This window comes from Scyliorhinus torazame, chromosome 8 (genome assembly GCF_047496885.1).
Source record: "Scyliorhinus torazame isolate Kashiwa2021f chromosome 8, sScyTor2.1, whole genome shotgun sequence".
In the NCBI taxonomy this organism is placed as follows: Eukaryota; Metazoa; Chordata; class Chondrichthyes; order Carcharhiniformes; family Scyliorhinidae; genus Scyliorhinus; species Scyliorhinus torazame.
The window spans coordinates 160,114,855-160,132,864 of record NC_092714.1 but is presented as its reverse complement, the minus strand read 5'-3'; the positions used below and the strand labels follow the sequence as shown (position 1 = coordinate 160,132,864).

The following is an 18,010-nucleotide window of genomic DNA, read 5'->3' as shown; positions in this document are numbered from 1 at the left end:
TCGGTAAGTCATAGGTCCACAATTCTATAGAATCATAGAAAAGTTACAGCACAGAAGGAGGCCATTCAGCACATCTTGTCCATGCCAGCCCGAGGACACCCAGGTACGCTTTCTAATCCCACCTTCCTGCACCCGGTCCTTAGCAACTCGGGCAGCGATTTCCAAACTATCCCGAACCTCTGAAGAAAATTCTTCCTCATGTCCTATCTGCCACTTATCTTGAATCTGTGTCCCCTGGTTCTAGAAGGGAAACAAGTTGATCCTGTAAACTCTCTCTGGTCCCCTCACAATTCTGTACACCTCAATTAAGTCACCCTTTACCTTCTTCATTCCAAGTGTTATGGGCCAGGGTTTAGAGAACACCAAAGTATATCATGGAGTTCACCTGACTTACAACTGTTTATAGATTTTGGATATGATGAGCAAAAGGGCCTATTCTTCAGCTGTTATTCAACAGAGGTCTTCAGCACTTTAAATCAAAAACAAAGTTTATTCTACAAATTCAGTTTACATTTTATAAACATACAGTAAACATTTCTTATCACCTACAAACATAATACCCCACACAGCTACAGTACACTATATTTAACCCTTAATAACTTCCCTTTACTGTCTTTACTCAAGTAACAACATCCATAAACAAGACCACCCTTTTCCCACAAAACAGTAGGTTTGAATTCTTCACAGCAAACAGGTATCACTTTTAAATTATCAAGTGCTATGGCTACATTTTAACATATAAAGAGAGACCAAAATAAACCTTCTTTGTCTGAATGCAGCTCTCAACTCTCTAAACCGAAAGTAAAACACAAAGCCACAAACAGCTCCCAGCTCAAAAGGAAAGTAAAAGCCAGAACCTCAACCCAGCTCCACGCACACAATGACATCACAGAAGCTATTTGATAAACACACATTTCTGAAAGGGACATTCCCATGACACAAGGAAAATAACCCCAACATAACCCCAACATAGGGGCAGCACGGTAGCACAAGTAGATAGCACTGTTGCTTCACAGCGCCAGGATCCCAGGTTCGATTCCCCGCTGGGTCACTGTCTGTGTGGAGTCTGCACGTTCACCCCGTGTCTGTGTGGGTTTCCTCCAGGTGCTCCGGTTTCCTCCCACAGCCCAAAGACGTGCAGGGTAGGTGGATTGGCCATGCTAAATTGCCCTTTGTGACCAAAAAGGTTAGGACGGGTTATTGGGTTACAGGGATAGGGTGGAAGTGAGGACTTAAGTGGGTCGGTGCAGACTCGATGGGCCGAATGGCCTCCTTTTGCCCTGTATATTCGATGGTTCTATCCAATTTCTCCTCGTAGTCACATTTTTCTAGCCCTGGCAACATTCCTGTAAACCTCCTCTGCACTCTCTCCCCTGAGCAGTAATGTCCTTCCTGTAATGTGGTAACCAGAACTGTACACAATACTCCAGTTGTGGCCTCACCAGCGTTTTATACAATTCCAACATTATATCCTAACTTTTATATTCTATGCTTCTGCCAGTGAAGGAGAGCATTCCATATGCTTTCTTTTCAACCTTGTCTACTTGAACTGCTGCCTTTAGGGAGCTGTGCACCTGTACGCCAAAATCTCTCACTTCGTCTACCCCTCCCAGTATATTCCCATCTATTGTCTACTCCCTATAACCGTTTGACCTCCCTAAATATATGACCTCACACTTCTCTGTGTTAAATTCCATCTGCCACTTTATCACCCACGCCACCAATCCATTTATATCATTTTGGAGATTATACCTATTCTCTGCACTGTCCAGCACTCGGCCAATCTTTGTTTCATCTGCAAATTTCCCCATCATGCTCCTTATGTTCATGTCCAAATCGTTAATATATAACACAAACAGTCAGGGTCCCAACACTGAGCTCTGTGGAACACCACTTGAAGCAACTTTCCAATTGCAAGGGCAGCCATCGACCATTACCCTTTGTTTCCTGTTACTAAGCCAACCTTTTATCCAGTTTGCCACATTCATAAGTTCATAGGTTATAGGAGAAGAATTAGGCCAGTCGGTCCATCGAGCCTTCTGATATGCTCCTCACCTTCAATGCCACAGACCAAGAACTGGATTGCAAAGTCAGCCAGAGCATCTCCCCCGCAGAACACATGGCCTAGGAGCAAGAGTAGGCAATTTAGCCTCCCAAGCCTAAACGCCTCCAATGTGATCAGGCTGATCCCATCATGGCCTCAACTCCACCATCCTGCGCGTTCTCCATAACCCTTCAACCCATTACCAATTAAAAATCTTTCGAACTCCTCCTTTAATTTACTCATTATCCCAGCATCCACCACACTCTGGGGTAGTGAATTCCACAGATTCATAACCCTTTGGGAGAAGTAGTTTCTCCTCAAATCTGTTTTAAATTTGCTACCTCTTATTCTAAGATTAAGACCTCTCATGTTAAAATGCCCCACAAGAGGAAGCATCAGCTCCAAGTCTACTTTATCCATCATTTCGTCATCTTGTATACCTCGGTTTGACCTCTCCTCATACGACAAACCCTCATCTGTAGAATCAACCTAGTGAACCTCCTCTAAACTGCCTCCAATGCCACGACATCTTTCCTCAAATAAGTGGACCAAAACTGTGAAAAATACTCCCTTGTATAGTTGCTACCATTTGCTCAAAATGCCAAGACTCCATTTCCTTATTATCTGCTGCACCAATAAAAGCCAACACTCCATAGGCCTTCTTCACAACCCTATCAACCTGGGTGGCAACTTTCAGGGATCTATATACATGGATACCGAGATCCCTCTGCTCATCCACACTTCCAAGAACTTTACTATTAGCCAAATATTCCGCATTCCTGTTATTCCTTCCAAAGTGAATCACCTCACACTTCTCTACATTAAACTCCATTTGCCACCTCTCAGCCCAGCTCTGCAGCTTATCTATGTCCCTCTGTAACCTGCAACATCCTTCCGCACTGTCGCCAACACCACCGACTTTAGTGTCGTCTGCAAATTTACTCACCCACCCTTCTGCGCCCTCCTCTAGGTCATTTATAAAAATGACAAACAGCAACGGCCCCAGAACAGATCCTTGTGGTACGCCACTTGTAACTGAACTCCATTCTGAACATTTCCCATCAACCACCACCCTCTGTCTTCTTTCAGCTAGCCAATTTCTGATCCACATCTCTAAATCACCCTCAATCCCCAGCCTCTGTATTTTCTGCAATAGCCTACCGTGGGGAACCTTATCAAACGCTTTACTGGAATCCATATACACCACATCAACTGCTCTACCCTCGTCTACCTGTTCAGTCACCTTCTCAAAGAACTCGATAAGGTTCGTGAGGCATGACCTACCCTTCACAAAGCCATGCTGACTATCCCTAATCATATTATTCCTATCTAGATGATTATAAATCTTGTCTCTTATAATCCCCTCCAAGACTTTACCCACAACAGACGTGAGGCTCACCGGTCTATAGTTGCCGGGGTTGTCTCTACTCCCCTTCTTGACCAAAGGGACCAGATTTGCTATCCTCCAGTCCTCTGGCACTATCCCTGTAGCCAATGATGACATAAGAATCAAGGCCAAAGGCTCAGCAATCTCTTCCCTGGCTTCCCAGAGAATCCTAGGATGAATCCCATCAGGCCCGGGGACTTATCTATTTTCAGCCTGTCCAGAATTGCCAACACCTCTTCCCTTCGTACCTCAATGCCATCTATTCTAATTGCCTGGGTCTCAGCATTCTCCTCCACAACATTCTCTTTTTCCTGAGTGAATACTGATGAAAAATATTCATTTAGTATCTCGCCTATCTCTTCAGACTCCACACACAACTTCCCATCCCTGTCCTTGACTGGCCCTACTCTTACCCTAGTCATTCTTTTATTCCTGACATACCTATAGAAAGCTTTTGGGTTTTATTTGATCCTACCTGCCAAATACCTCTCATGTCCCCTCCTTGCTCGTCTGAGCTCTCTTTAGATCCTTCCTCGCTACCTTGTAACTATCAAGCGCCCCAACTGAAACTTCACACCTCATCTTCACATAGGCCTCCTTCTTCCTCTTAACAAGCGATTCCACTTCTTTGGTGAACCACGGTTCCCTCGCTCAACGCCTTCCTCCCTGCCTGACCGGTACGTACTTATCAAGAACACGGTAGCCTTGTGGATAGCACAATTGCTTCACAGCTCCAGGGTCCCAGGTTCGATTCCGGCTTGGGTCACTGTCTGTGCGGAGTCTGCACGTCCTCCCCGTGTGTGCGTGGGTTTCCTCCGGGTGCTCCGGTTTCCTCCCACAGTCCAAAGATGTGCAGGTTAGGTGGATTGGCCATGATAAATTGCCCTTAGTGTCCAAAATTGCCCTTAGTGTTGGGTGGGGTTACTGGGTTATGGGGATAGGGTGGCGGTGTTGACCTTGGGTAGGGTGCTCTTTCCAAGAGCCGGTGCAGACTGGATGGGCCGAATGGCCTCCTTCTGCACTGTAAATTCTATGAAATACCTATGAAATATCCAGTGTGCCCAACACTTGCAGCCTACTTCTCCAACCTATCCCCCCCAAGTCATGTCTAATGGCATCATAATTGCCCTTCCCCCAGCTATAACTCTTGCCCTGCAGGGTATACTTATCCCTTTCCATCACTAACGTAAACGTCACCGAATTGTGGTCACTGTCCCCAAAGTGCTCACCTACATCCAAATCTAACACCTGGCCTGATTCATTACCCAAAACCAAATCCAATGTGGCCTCTCCTCTTGTTGGCCTGTCAACATATTGTGTCAGGAAACCCTCCTGCACACACTGTACAAAAAACGACCCATCTAATGTTCTCGAACTATATATTTTCCAGTCAATATTTGGAAAGTTAACGTCTCCCATAATAACTACCCTGTTACTTTCGCTCTTATCCAGAATCATCTTCGCCATCCTTTCCTCTACATCCCTAGAACTATTAGGAGGCCTATAGAAAACTCCCAACAGGGTGACCTCTCCTTTCCTGTTTCTAACCTCAGCCCATACTACCTCGGAAGAAGAGTCCCCATCTAGCATCCTCTCCGCCACCGTAATACTGTTTTTGACTAGCAGCGCCACACCTCCCCCTCTTTTGCCTCCTTCTCTGAGCTTACTAAAACACCTAAACCCCGGAACCTGCAACAACCATTCCTGTCCCTGCTCTATCCATGTCTCCGAAATGGCCACAACATCGAAGTCCCAGGTACCAACCCATGCTGCCAGTTCCCCTACCTTATTTTGTATACTCCTGGGATTGAAGTAGACACACTTCAAACCACCTACCTGAACACTGGCCCCCTCCTGCGAAGTCAAATCTGTGCTCCTGACCTCTATACTCTCAATCTCTCGTACCCTAAAACTACAATCCAGGTTCCCATGCTTGATTCTATAGGTCATGGATAGGACGATGCTTCTATAGGTCATAGATAGGTTTGTGGTTTTATAGGTCAAAGATACGCTCATGCTTTTATTGCTCAGAGTTGGCTCATGATTCAGTCAAGGATAGTTTTTTGATTTTATAGCTGCTCAGAGATTGGCTGATGATTTGAAAGGACTGAATTTGTCTTTGCCGCCCACAAGGCCTCGGTCCTATGCCATAGTGTTCTAACAGATTGATTTGTTTAACTGACAGTGATAGCTCTTTGTTTGGGATTGATTTCTTCAAATTTAGTCTTTCTGACCACTGAAAATGCGAACAACATCTTAACACGCCAAAGACGTGCAAACAGCTTCTGGGAGGAAATGAAACAAGGTAATGTGGAGAGGGAGTGTATTGAAGAAAGGTGCTCATATGAAGAACTCAGAGAAATCTATGAAGATGATCAGAAAACCGTAAGTACTTTTGTTTCAGTTTTGATTGGTTGTTCCATTTCGGAGGACTGTCATACTTTTTTACCGCACTCATAGAATATCACAGAAAATGACAGAATATCACAGAATCCATAGGACAACATAAAATCCATAGAATATCATATAATATCATAGAATTCATAGATTATCATTGAATATCATAAAATATCATGGAATATCGTAGAATCCATAGAATATAATTGAATATCATAGAATCTATGAAATATCATAGAATCCATAGAATACCATGGAATATCATAGCATCCTTAGATTATCATAGAATCCATAGATCATAGATCGTTGAATTTACAGTGCAGAAGGAGGCCATTCGGCCCATCGAGTCTGCACCTGCTCTTGGAAAGAGCATCCTACCTAAGCCTGCACCTCCACCCTATCCCGTAACCGAGTAACCCCACCTAACCTTTTTGGACACTAAGGGCAATTTAGCATGGCCAATCCACCTAACCTGCACATCTTTGGACTATGGGAGGAAACCGGAGCACCCGGAGGAAACCCACACAGACACTGGGAGAACATGCAGACTCCGCACAGACAGTAACCCAAGCCGGGAATCAAACCAGGGACCCTGCAGCTGTGAAGCAAGAGTACTAACCACTGTGCTACCGTGCCCCACCTAATATCACCAGCGGAATTCTCCGTTACTGAAACTAAATACTGTCTCCAGGGAAGGATTCATGGACTTCTGCGGCAGCAAAACTGGTGCTGCACCTGGACCGATTCAGCAACCGTTGAGGGGCTAGCACTGGACCCATGTAGAGATGGTGCTGGATTCGCCAAATTGCCGATTGACATTCAGGAGGCTGACAAGCTTCAGCCACATATATACACTGCCCACACACACCATCCTAGTCAACAAGATGGCAGTAAGGAGAGCGGCACCAATGTTCATGGACGCCGGGCTTGAGGCCCTGCTGGATGTTGTAGAGGAGAGGAGGACGACCCTGTACCATAGCCCGGGAAGGAGGGTGCCAACTTCCGCCGTTCTCTGTGTCTGGGCACAGGTGGCAGAGGCTGTCAGAGCCATCAGCTACACTGCCCAGCCGGCCAGCAGTGCCGGAGGAAACTGCATGACCTCCTCAGGGCGGCCAGGCTGAGTAGGCAGCACTTTGCCCCTGGCACCAACCCCTTCCTCACCCACACCCAGAGAGCAGCCGAACCTCCACCCTGTACTACATGCCAGCACCCATACCAGCTGCCATGGCCGGGTGCCCTGGCCACGGAAGGCACCGGCTACCCTGCATGAGTCGGACTGTTTAACAGTGTGCATTTTCTGTTCCCCCTCTGTCCCCACCCACCCCCTCCCTCCAACTGCAGGAGAAGGCCGCCCATAGTCGGGAGTGGGAAAAAACTGGAGGGGGACTGCCAGACCTCACTGCGGCCGAGCAGAGGGTCCGAGGCATGGTGGGTGGGCTCGAGGAAAGGGCTGGGGATCGGAGTCGGGCAAGGAAGTGAGACCCGGCTCCCTGTGACATGTGTGTCAACCCCCTCCAACACCACCTTCAACCTCACACCACACTCACACCCACCCTCACCACTCCCGCACCCCCGTTCCACCAGCACCCCCACTCCCCCCCCCGGCCCGCGTTCTAATCATGCTTCCTGTCTTGTATCTTGCAGAAGTTGTTGGTGACGGCGTGGGCCCTTCTGGTGTCCCCCGCCCCCAGCAGCAGCCAGAGCCCCAGGTGCCAAGCAGCGAACGTGGACAACGACACAAATACAAGACCCAGGACACCCCGGAGCTCAAGTCCGATAATGACACTGATTTCCCATCACAACTGTCTCCAACACCTTCCACCATCTCAGAGATACTCACTTCGATTGGGCACTTTGGTGAAAAGGCACCTGGGACGCTATCTGGTGCGCACCACACACATGCTCCGGTACAGCAGGTGGAGGTAAGAACCAATGGTGGGCCAATCCCAGGCACTAGCTGGCGAGTTTCGGGCTTCTGGATCATGGAGATGCAGTCACAGAGACAGGGACTACATAAGGGGATGTCAGCGAGCATCCAGCACCTGCAGGCGCAGGTGGAGGAGTCCAACCACGAGCAGGACCAGGGAAGTAGTGCCGGCCATGCATGCCACCCATGCCAACACCGCATTGGTGGCGTCCATGGTGGAGGCCTTGGGACAAGTGTTTTGGCTATGGATCAGCATGTCGAAGGCCTGGGGCAATCTGTGCAGGAAGTGGCCGAGGCATAGGACACGGCCGCCCTCTCACAACCAGCCATGTATCAGAGCCACCTGGACATTGCAGCGGCGGTCATGAGTGTGGCCCAGTCATAGCAGCCATGACTGAGAGCATCGGCGGCATTGCCTAGGTGCTGACTGACATGGCACAGAAACAGAGGGAGGTGACCCAGTCACAGAGGGAGATGGCGCAGTCACTGGTTTATGTGGCACAGACCCAGATGGTGCCTGGAACGCGCTACCGGAGGAGGTGGTGGAAGCAGGGACGATAGTGACATTTAAGGGGCATCTTGTCAAATACATGATTAGGATGGGAATAGAGGGATACGGACCCAGGAAGTGTAGAAGATTTTAGTTTAGACGGGCAGCATGGTCGGCACGGGCTTGGAGGGCCGAAGGGCGTGTGCCTGTGCTCTACTTTTCTTTGTTCTTTGTAATTGGTGATGTGGCGCAGTCCCAGACAGAGATGGTCCACTTCCTCTGCTCCATGGCAGCGAGCATGCAGACCCTGGCCGAGACCAGAGCAGGCTTCCAGCACTGGTAATGCCAGGTGGTGGGGGAGCCTCAGGGGATATCTTCGCTTGCACTCTTGGCCCGTGGGGTAGCCCGGAGGCCATCAGGCACCCTGAGGGAGAAGGAGGTGATGGGGCCCGTGCCAGTGACACCCGCAAGGGAGGTGCCAGAACACGGCAGCACATCAGACTCCCCCTCCTGTCCCTGGCGCATCTGATGGAGAGGGGGCAGAACAGGGTGGCACCACGCCACCTGGGACACCCAAACAGCAGGTGGGCCCAGTCGCCCTGGAAGGCACCCACCAAAGGGGACCCAGGTCACAGGGCGTGAATCACAGCAGGCCGCCTCCATTCCTGCTGTCGCTTCTGGGGATCTACCTAGATGTAGCGTTAGGGTCCGTAAGGCCAGAAATTACAAAGCAGTTAAGCTGGCACAGGTGCAGGGCAGTTTAGTGGCTAGGGCACGAATCTGTAGATATATTTTCACATTAAACACCTGTGCACAATGTTATAACCTGCCTCAGTGCTCTGGCTGAAAGGTGTGATAAGTGGGCTGGTCAGGCTGGCCGCAGAGGAGACATGGTGGTTGTGGGGCGGGGGGGGGGGGGAGAATAGGCAGACGCTGGGGGTGGGCTTGAGTCAGGGACCATTCCACCCTTGCACTCCCCTGCGTCCTCCTCGTTGGACAAGGCCTGGCACGTTACCACTCTGCTGCATGATGTTGTGGAGGACACAGCCAACCGCCACAATGCGGGTGACCCTCCTGGCGCCATGCTGCCTCTCCAGAGCAGTCCAGGCACCTGAGCTGCATCTTCAGAATACCGAAGTGTTCCTGGTCACTGCATGGGCATTGTTATAGCAGGTCTCAGCGTCAATCTGTGGCCTCCGGATAGGTGTCATCAGCCATGACCGCAGTGGATAACCCCTGTCACCCAGGAGCCAAGCCCCCCAGCCGAAGGTGCACCTCGGCATGATCTGGCAGATGTAACGCAATGTTCCCGTGCTCAGTCGGAGTCTTTAATGGCATGACCGGTTCTGCAGGTACTTGAGGGACAGGCACTGCCAGTACATGCGAGGCCTCATGTGACGCCTCCTTTGCACCTCCTCCGCCTCTTCCTCCTTCTCCTCCTCAGCCTGTTGTGCGGCCAGCACTTCATCCTCACCAGCTACCATCTGTCCCTCTGTAGCTCGTTCTGCTACCACAGCATCCTCCTCCTCGAGCAGCCCCAGCTCGTACAGACGCAGGGCATCCCCCAGGGCTGCGGCGACTTGGAGGAAGACCACCAATGCTGGTTGAATTCCAATATCCATTCTCTGCAGGAGGTGAAAGGCCGGCATGTTAGCATGGTGGTCCCCCATGCCCAACCAAGTCCACTGGCCTACACAGTGTCCCCAGTTGCACTGCAGCCCCGTCTGGCCCTGCCTCATGTCCCTGCTACCAGGGATACCATTGGCTGGCACTGCTCTTGCCAGTGTATGCTCCGCAGCCCCCGAATGGTGCCCCCTGGAGGGGCTACTGTGGGCATTGCTCTTGAGCGAGCCATGTTTTGCCACGCTGGGTGGCGGCTGGATGGTGGGAAGGTATGGTGGAGGGTGGGGTGACGGATGTAATGATATGTAGACAGACATGTAACTAAAGGGTTAATCACAATACTTAGATATGGCACTACCACTAGACGGCATTACAAGATCCAGTATATATACTAGCTCTCAAAGGATTTTGGTCTCTTTCCACACAGGAGTAACTAGACAGCAGTAGTATAGTATAGTTAGTTCACAGCCTAGACAACAGGTGTAGTTCAGATACAATTTGTATAGTTATATCTCATTACTTTATTTCTAGAGTTAGTTCAGTAGAGTGTCAAACTCATTTATTAGTTTATCGTTACTTGATAGATTCTTTTACTTTACATCGAAGACTCGTGTATTCTTCAAGAACATCCGCAAGCAGTAATGACAGATATTACTTTAACCAAGTAATACAACCTGCTACCAGGAGTAGCAATATAATATAACATGGTACCAGAAGTGACTACTGAATCTACCCAGTAAAATTTAGTAAGTTTAGAGACAAAACTAGACAGCAATTCGGCAACAGAAGCATCGCCTTCGGAACAAAACTTTGATGATTCCCGGCTCAATGGACAGAACACATGCTCCTCGACACCTCTGGATCACTGGTGACCTTAATGTTAACTGGCAGTTGTTTGGACAACAATTTCAACTGTATTTAGAAGCGTCTGACTTAACAAATGCCAGATGCTTGAACCCTATTACTAACTATGGCTGATCCACTCACGATAGAGATCTACAACTCATTTAACTACACAGAAGGTCAAGACAAGACAAAGTATGAAACAATACTAAAAAAAATGTGATAGCCACTGTACAGTACAGTCAAATGAAACATTTGAGTGCTACATCTTTACAAAGAGATTGCAAGGGAAAGAGGAATCCGTTTGAAGCTTTGTAACAGACCTTAAGCTGCTAGCACAATACTGCAATTTTTTAATGCTGCATGATTCTAAGATTCGTGACCAAATAGCTTGGGGAATAAATCATGAGCACCTCAGAAAAAAATTACTGAGAGAACAGGACTTAACATTAGAAATCGCTATACAAAAATGCCTTGCTCATGAACAATCAAAGAATCATTACCTGGAATATACATTTCTTGAAAATGGCGTGAAAACTTACCACAAGGTATAGGCAGTGTTGAAAGTGGAGAAGATAGACGTTTTTAATGGCAGCCATCTTATGCGCGCACTCTAACCAGTACGCACCGGCACACATCCAGAAAAGACGCAAACCGGCAAAATACCGTTCTGCGCATGTGCGGGAAGCTGCGCATGCGCAGTTAAAAAGAGCGCACTCTGTCGGAGGATCGATTTTCACATGCGCAATCAATGGCTATGCAATACGTCATGAGCGCCATGACGTCAGAAGACTCAGACCACGCCTACTTAAAGGGAAACTGCCCAACATTTAAAATAAGAGTTTTAAAGCCACAAAACTTAAATTGTTTATCTCAAAAGGCAGAACAATGCTTGAACTTCAACAAGCAGATGAACTTTTGCAGCACCACAGAACAAGGGGCGGGATTCTTCACTCCCGCGCCAGTTGGGAGAATTGCCTGGGCCGCCAAAATTTCCCGCGACGCCGGTCCGACGCCCTCCTGTGATTCTCCCAAGCGGCGGGAACGGCCCGGTTGAGTTTCGCGGGCCGCAGGCCGGGGAATCGCCCGAGACACCCAAAATGGCGATTCTCCGGCACCCCTGCTATTCTCAGGCCCGGATGGGCTGAAGTCCCGACGGCGTGACCCCAGTTCACACCGTCGCCGTTCACACCTGCTTTTTAAAATCGTCAGCCAGTCGTGCTGGCTGACGCTGAGCAGGGAGGAGGTGAGCGGACTGTAGCGCAGCGCCCGGAGACCGGGTCGGCTTACCCGAGAAGGCTGCAGCCAAAGGGGGGGGGGGGTGCGGGAGAGTGTGCAGGTGGGGGGGGGCGGTGGGAGAGTGTGGAGGTGGGAGGGGGGGTGGGAGAGCGTGCAGGTGGGAGGGGGGGTGGGAGAGCGTGCAGGTGAGAGGGGGTGTGTGGGAGAGTGTGCAGGTGGGGGGGTGGGAGAGGGTGCAGGGTGGGGGGGGGGAGAGGGTGCAGGTGGGAGGGGGGGGTGCGGGAGAGTGTGCAGGTGGGAGCGGGGTGATGAGGGAGCGGCGTGCAGGTGGGATGGGGGTGAGGGAGAGTGTGGATGGTATCATCCATCCGCTGATGCCACAGGTCAGCCGCCCTGATATGGCAGGACGGTGACGAGGACACGGCCGCAGGGTGCGTGTGGCTGATGGGCACAGGAGAGTGGCACACTGGTGAGCAGTACGGTGTGAACTGACCGTTGGGCGCAGACAGTGACCAGGTGTTAGGCTGGCTGCGAGTCAGGTGACCAGGCCACCGGGGCACACAGGTATCCCATGCAACCCGGCTGACGAGGTGTGGAAGAACCTCCGTGTAACATGTCGTTTCTCTGCCCCCACCACCCTCCTGCAGGTCACCATGTATGCCAACCAGACAGCGATGTTCACTGCCGTGGTTGGAGCAGCAGCTTTGGAGTTTGCCATCCGGCAGCGTAGAGTCGGACGGCCCACAGTGGCTGCAGATGCAGCGGTCACCGGTGCAGCAGAGGGGATGGCCGCGGAGTGGCCCGTCGTCGACGCGCAGGCCGCAGGCCCCGAATATACAGGGGGATGCCGAGGGGAACATTGACCACCAGACGGCGAGGAATGCAGAGGAAGTGCTTGGGGGGGGAGCAGGAGGAGGAGGAGCAGGTGGAGCAGGAGGATCCACTGATGATGGTACCAGGGCGCCACAGGCGTCCAGCAAGGCCGAGGGTGTACCGTGACAGAATGTCGTTCGAGGCCCTACCGGACATCACATGCAGGAGGAGACTACGGTTCAGCAGGGAGACGGTCGCACATATATGCCAGCTCGTGGCGCACCTCGCACCACGTGGAACGGGAGGAGGACACGCGATACCAGCCTCCGTCAAGGTGACGGTGGCCCTAAACTTCTATGCGACCGGTTCCTTCCAGGCGCCGAGCAGGGACCTATCCGGGATATCACAGGCATCGGTCCACAGGTGCATCAGGGCCGTCACCGACGCCTTGTACGCCATCGCGGACAGGTACATTCAATTCCCCGAGGACCGAGCACAGCAGGAAGCATGGGCATGTGGATTCGCCAAGGTGGCCGGGATACCGATGGTCCAGGGTGTCATCGATGGTGTGCACGTCCCCATGCGCCCGCCTGCAGACAGCAGGGACGTGTTCATGAACAGAAAGGGCGCATACTCCATGAACATTCAGGTGGTGTGCGACCCCTACATGAAGATCATGCACGTGTGTGCAAAGTACCCCGGCAGTGTGCATGACGCCTACATTCTGGCACAGTCGTTCATCACCGCAATGTTCGATGGATGCCCCCCCCCCGGCTGAGGGGCTGGTTGCTGGGCGACAAGGGCTATCCATTGCGGTCATGGCTGCTGACGCCAATACGGAGGCCTCACACCAACGCGGAGAGCGTATACAACGAGGCACATGCAGCAACCAGGGGTGTGGTGGAGCGGTGCTTCGGGCTGCTGAAGATGCGCTTCAGATGCCTGGACCGATCAGGAGGGGCCCTGCAGTACCAACCTGACAGGGTCAGTCGCATGGTTGTGGTCTGCTGTGCGCTGCACAACATTGCCATGCAGAGGGGAGATGACCTGGTGGAGGAGTCGGAGGGAGGACCCGACGGCAATGGAGCTAACGCAAACGAGGGGGATGGGGAAGAGGAGTATGCGGAGGAGGAGGATGATGGGGCGCATCAGGGTGGGGGGAGGGGGGCAGGACGCAGACACTGCCCGGCAGCTCGTTACGCCCAGGAGGCGACGGCATCGCCGGGGACAGCGGGCACGCGACGCGTTGGTGGCCGCACGGTTCACACACTGTGGGGGTGGGATTCGCTGAACACTGCCACTTGCACCGTCAGTCCTGCACACGGGCACCACACAGCACCCACCCCCCCACCACCCCCCCCACACCCCCGCACCGCGTTCACGGCAACAATTCCACATCACCTTACCACTGCGGCACTACGGGATTGCACAACAGTGATGATTGTGTAAGCGGGTGTGATCAGTGCCATGTTGAATGATGACAGCCCGCTCTGCGATGAGCTGTGTGCTCAGATTCGCCAACCGAGGTCTGACTCATGGCTATAACTGAACCATGCACTCCGTGCTCACAGCCTTCGTGACGGATATTTCACCACATGCCCGTGGGGTGGCTGGCATCAGTGTACCGAGGACAACGGTGTCCGATTATGGGGGGCGGGGGGGGGGAAGGGTCAGCACATCCGGAACAGACCTTGAACGGCTCGTATACCACTACGCCACTCGGTCACCCTCACGGGCCCCCTGGCACCGGTCATAGCACACAGTCTTACAAGTCAGATTTAACAGTGCGTTTATTCGTGTGGTAAACATAGGTGCCCTACCCACTACAACTAGACTGTGCCCTGCACCCGTGCCAACTTCGTACATGCCTAACGACTTTGCCTTACATAGATTTCATAGAATTTACAGTGCAGAAGGAGGCCATTTGGCCCATCGAGTCTGCACCGGCTCTTGGAAAGAGCACCCTACCCAAGGTCCACACCTCCACCCTATCCCCATAACCCAGTAACCCCACCCAACACTAAGGGAAATTTTGGACATTAAGGGCAATTTATCATGGTCAATCCACCTAACCTGCACATCTTTGGACTGTGGGAGGAAACCGGAGCACCCGGAGGAAACCCACGCACACACGGGGAGGATGTGCGGACTCCGCGCAGACAGTGACCCAAGCCAGAATCGAACCTGGGACCCTGGAGCTGTGAAGCAATTGTGCTATCCACAATTCTACCGTGCTGCCCACTAGGGCCTTACGGGCCCTACCACTACGTCTAGGTGTGTTCCCAGATGGTACAGCAGGAGTGGAGGTGGACTGCTGTGAATCATGCCCTTCGACATGGCTCCCCATCGGCACACGTTTCCTGGGGCGGCCCGGCTTCGATGGGCCAGGCTGCTCTGCGGGTGTGCTGGATGGCGTGGTGCCACCCTGACCTGCCCGCTCCCCACCAGATGCGCCAGGGACGGAGCGGGGGGAGGCCGAGTGTTCCGGGACGTCCCTTGATGGAGCTACCGGGACGGGCCCCAGAACCTCCTCCTCCCTCGGGGAGCCCGGTGGCCCCCGGGCATCACTGTGGGACGGAGATGCGCTCGGAGACATGCCCCGTCGCACCCCCGACACCTGGCACTGCCAGTCCTGGCGGCCTGCAGCGGTATCAACCACGGTCCGAATGTTCACCGAGACGGGGCCCAGGGAGTGCCACATTCCTGCCAAGGTCTGTGCGACCTCGACCTGTGAGTGCGCGACGCCATCCATCACGTGCGCCAGGCGGTCAATGCTCTCCGCGACCGACTGCTGGGACTGAGCCATCGCTTGCTGGGACCGGGCCATGGCATGGTGAGACTCGGCCAGGGCCCGGAGAGCGGCGGAAATGTCCTGTTGGCTCTGGCGCATGGCTAACTGTGAGAGGGCAGCCCGCTCCTGGGCCATGGGTGACGTGTGCACGTGAAGCCCAACGCCTTGCAGAACCTGACCCATGGCCGAAACCCCTTCACCCATTGCCTCCACCGTGGACGCCACCCGTGCGGTGTCGGCCTGGGTGGCTGCGATGAGCGGCACCACTCCCTGCTCCTGGACGCGGATAGACTCCTCCAGCTGCGTGTGCAGGTCCTGGAAGATGGCCCTCATCCCGTTACTCAGTCCCTGGGTGTCCATACGCATCGGTTGTCCGGGTGGGTCAATTACATCCAGGAACCCGGGAACCGTCTGGGTGGCAGCTGGTTGCTGGGCCTGGGCTGCCCTCCGACCGTCCAGCCCCTCGGCTGCTCCAATCTCCACCTGCTGTACCGGCTCGGCTGTGGGGTGCGCACCAGACAGTGACCCGGGAACCTCATCACTTATATGCCCAACCGAGGTGAGTGTCTCTGCGATGGTGAACGGTGTGGGAGACAGCAGTGCCGCAAGCTCGAGGTCATCATCCGTCCAGAAGTCTGGTGTGTACTGGTCCCCCTCATGGCCAGGCACAAGCTCCATGCGGGCCATGTCGTCTTGACCTCCAGTTCGATCCAGCGGGTGTGTGGCCGTGATGTGGGCTTCGGCATTACTGTCCACCCTGTGCCCCTGACTGATGTCTGTCCCGGTGGTCTCAGCGTCCCGGTCCTGTGTCCCAGACTGTGGGGTCTGCCCTCCTGTCCGACCGACTGCCAACCTCTGGCGTGCGTCCCTGGGTGCAGTTGCGGTGGGCGGCGTTGCGCTGCTTCCTGGGCGAGACGTCCCTGAAGGTTCGGCGGATGGCCCTGGGGAACATAAAAGATTCGGGGTTCGTTAGACACGGCTTTGGGGTGTATGGTGGTGGTGGGTGCACAGTGTGAGGGGGGATGGGATCGGGGGTGCAGTGGCCAGAGTGTGAGGGGGGATGGGATCTGGGGGGCAGTGGCCAGAGTGTGAGGGTGGATGGGATCTGGGGTGCAGTGGCCAGAGTGTGAGGGGGGATGGGATCGGGGGTGCAGTGGCCAGAGTGTGAGGGGGGATGGGATCGGGGGTGCAGTGGCCAGAGTGTGAGGGGGGCGATGATGGGTTGGGGGTGGAGAGGACATGCAGGGTTCTCTCACTTGCTTCTGCGCCTCCGACCAGGCATGGCGCGACCTCCCGGGTGGCGGATCCCCCAGCGAGGTCCAGGGCCCTCTGCTCGTGAACAGTTAGGGGTTGGATAAAGCATCACCATTAGGCGGGTATCATCAGGGCATGCAGATGTAGACAACATTGTTGCTGGTTCAGGAGACAGCACACCATGGGTTCGCTCCAGGGGGGTTCCGGGGCTCATGTGAGTTGAGTAGATAGTTGGGCACCGTGACCCCCCCCCCCCAAACCCCCCTGACCCCCCCCAACATCGCCCCTGATGCCCCAGTCCCCCCCAACACTCCCAACCCCCCCGCACCCCACTTACCCCCCCCGTGCCGGGGGGGGGGGCGGAGCCTGGGGGCACCCTCATGGCACTTACCCTGGCAGCCCGGGTGAGGTCATGCAGCTTCTTGCGGCACTGCTCCCCCGTCCGGGGGGTCTGCCCCACAGCGCTGACTGCAGTGCCCACCTCCCGCCAGCCGTACCTCACCGCGCTGGATGGCTGGCGATGCCCACGTCTTGGGCAGAGGGTGTCCCTTCTCTGTTCCACCTCATCCACTAGGGTGTCCAGGTCCGTATCCCGGAACCTGGGTGCAGCTCTTCGGGGCTCAGCCATCTCCTCTGTTCTCCTCCGGGTCCTCTGTGCGCGGATCGCGCAATTTATGACGCAGCGCTGCCCATTTTCGGGCCCTGAATCGGTCGGGATCAGGGCCGTTTCGCGCCGTCGTGAACCTCGACGGCGTTCACGACGGCGCGGCCACTTCGGCGCGGGAGTGGAGAATCCCGCCCAAGATATTTGCAGTATGAAAAGTGAAGAGCACATTAACAAATCCGAAACCAAAGAGGATGATTTGTTTATTGAAGAGTACTACTCAGACATGGCTGAGTTATTCGGATATGATGATCATAGCATCAGCAACACGGTTGAAAAGCTCAATACGACTCTACTCATGGTCGATGAATCCAATACCATGATGAAATGGTAGATCCAGCTGGCGCGGAAGGGCTTGGCGCCGCGCCAATCGCCGGACGGCCGGCGCGAGTTGGCACATGCGTGGGAGCGCCAGCGTGTGCTGGCGTCAATCCCGCGCATGCTCAGGGGAGTTCTTCTCCGCGTCGGCCATGGCGGAGGTTTACAGCAGCCGGCGCGGAGGAAAAGAGTGCCCCCCACGGCACAGGCCCGCCCGAGA

At 53.6% G+C, this 18,010-nt stretch overlaps 1 protein-coding gene across 1 annotated transcript in view; it reads left to right on the top strand.

The window, feature by feature from the left end:
* LOC140428229 (coagulation factor X-like) overlaps positions 1-18,010 on the top strand; it is a 414,303-nt gene that overhangs the window by 26,712 nt on the left and 369,581 nt on the right. Inside the window, exon 2 of the mRNA XM_072514476.1 lies at positions 5,656-5,816. Within this exon, the coding sequence (XP_072370577.1) occupies positions 5,656-5,816 (161 nt within the window). The remainder of the gene's footprint in view (positions 1-5,655; positions 5,817-18,010) is intronic.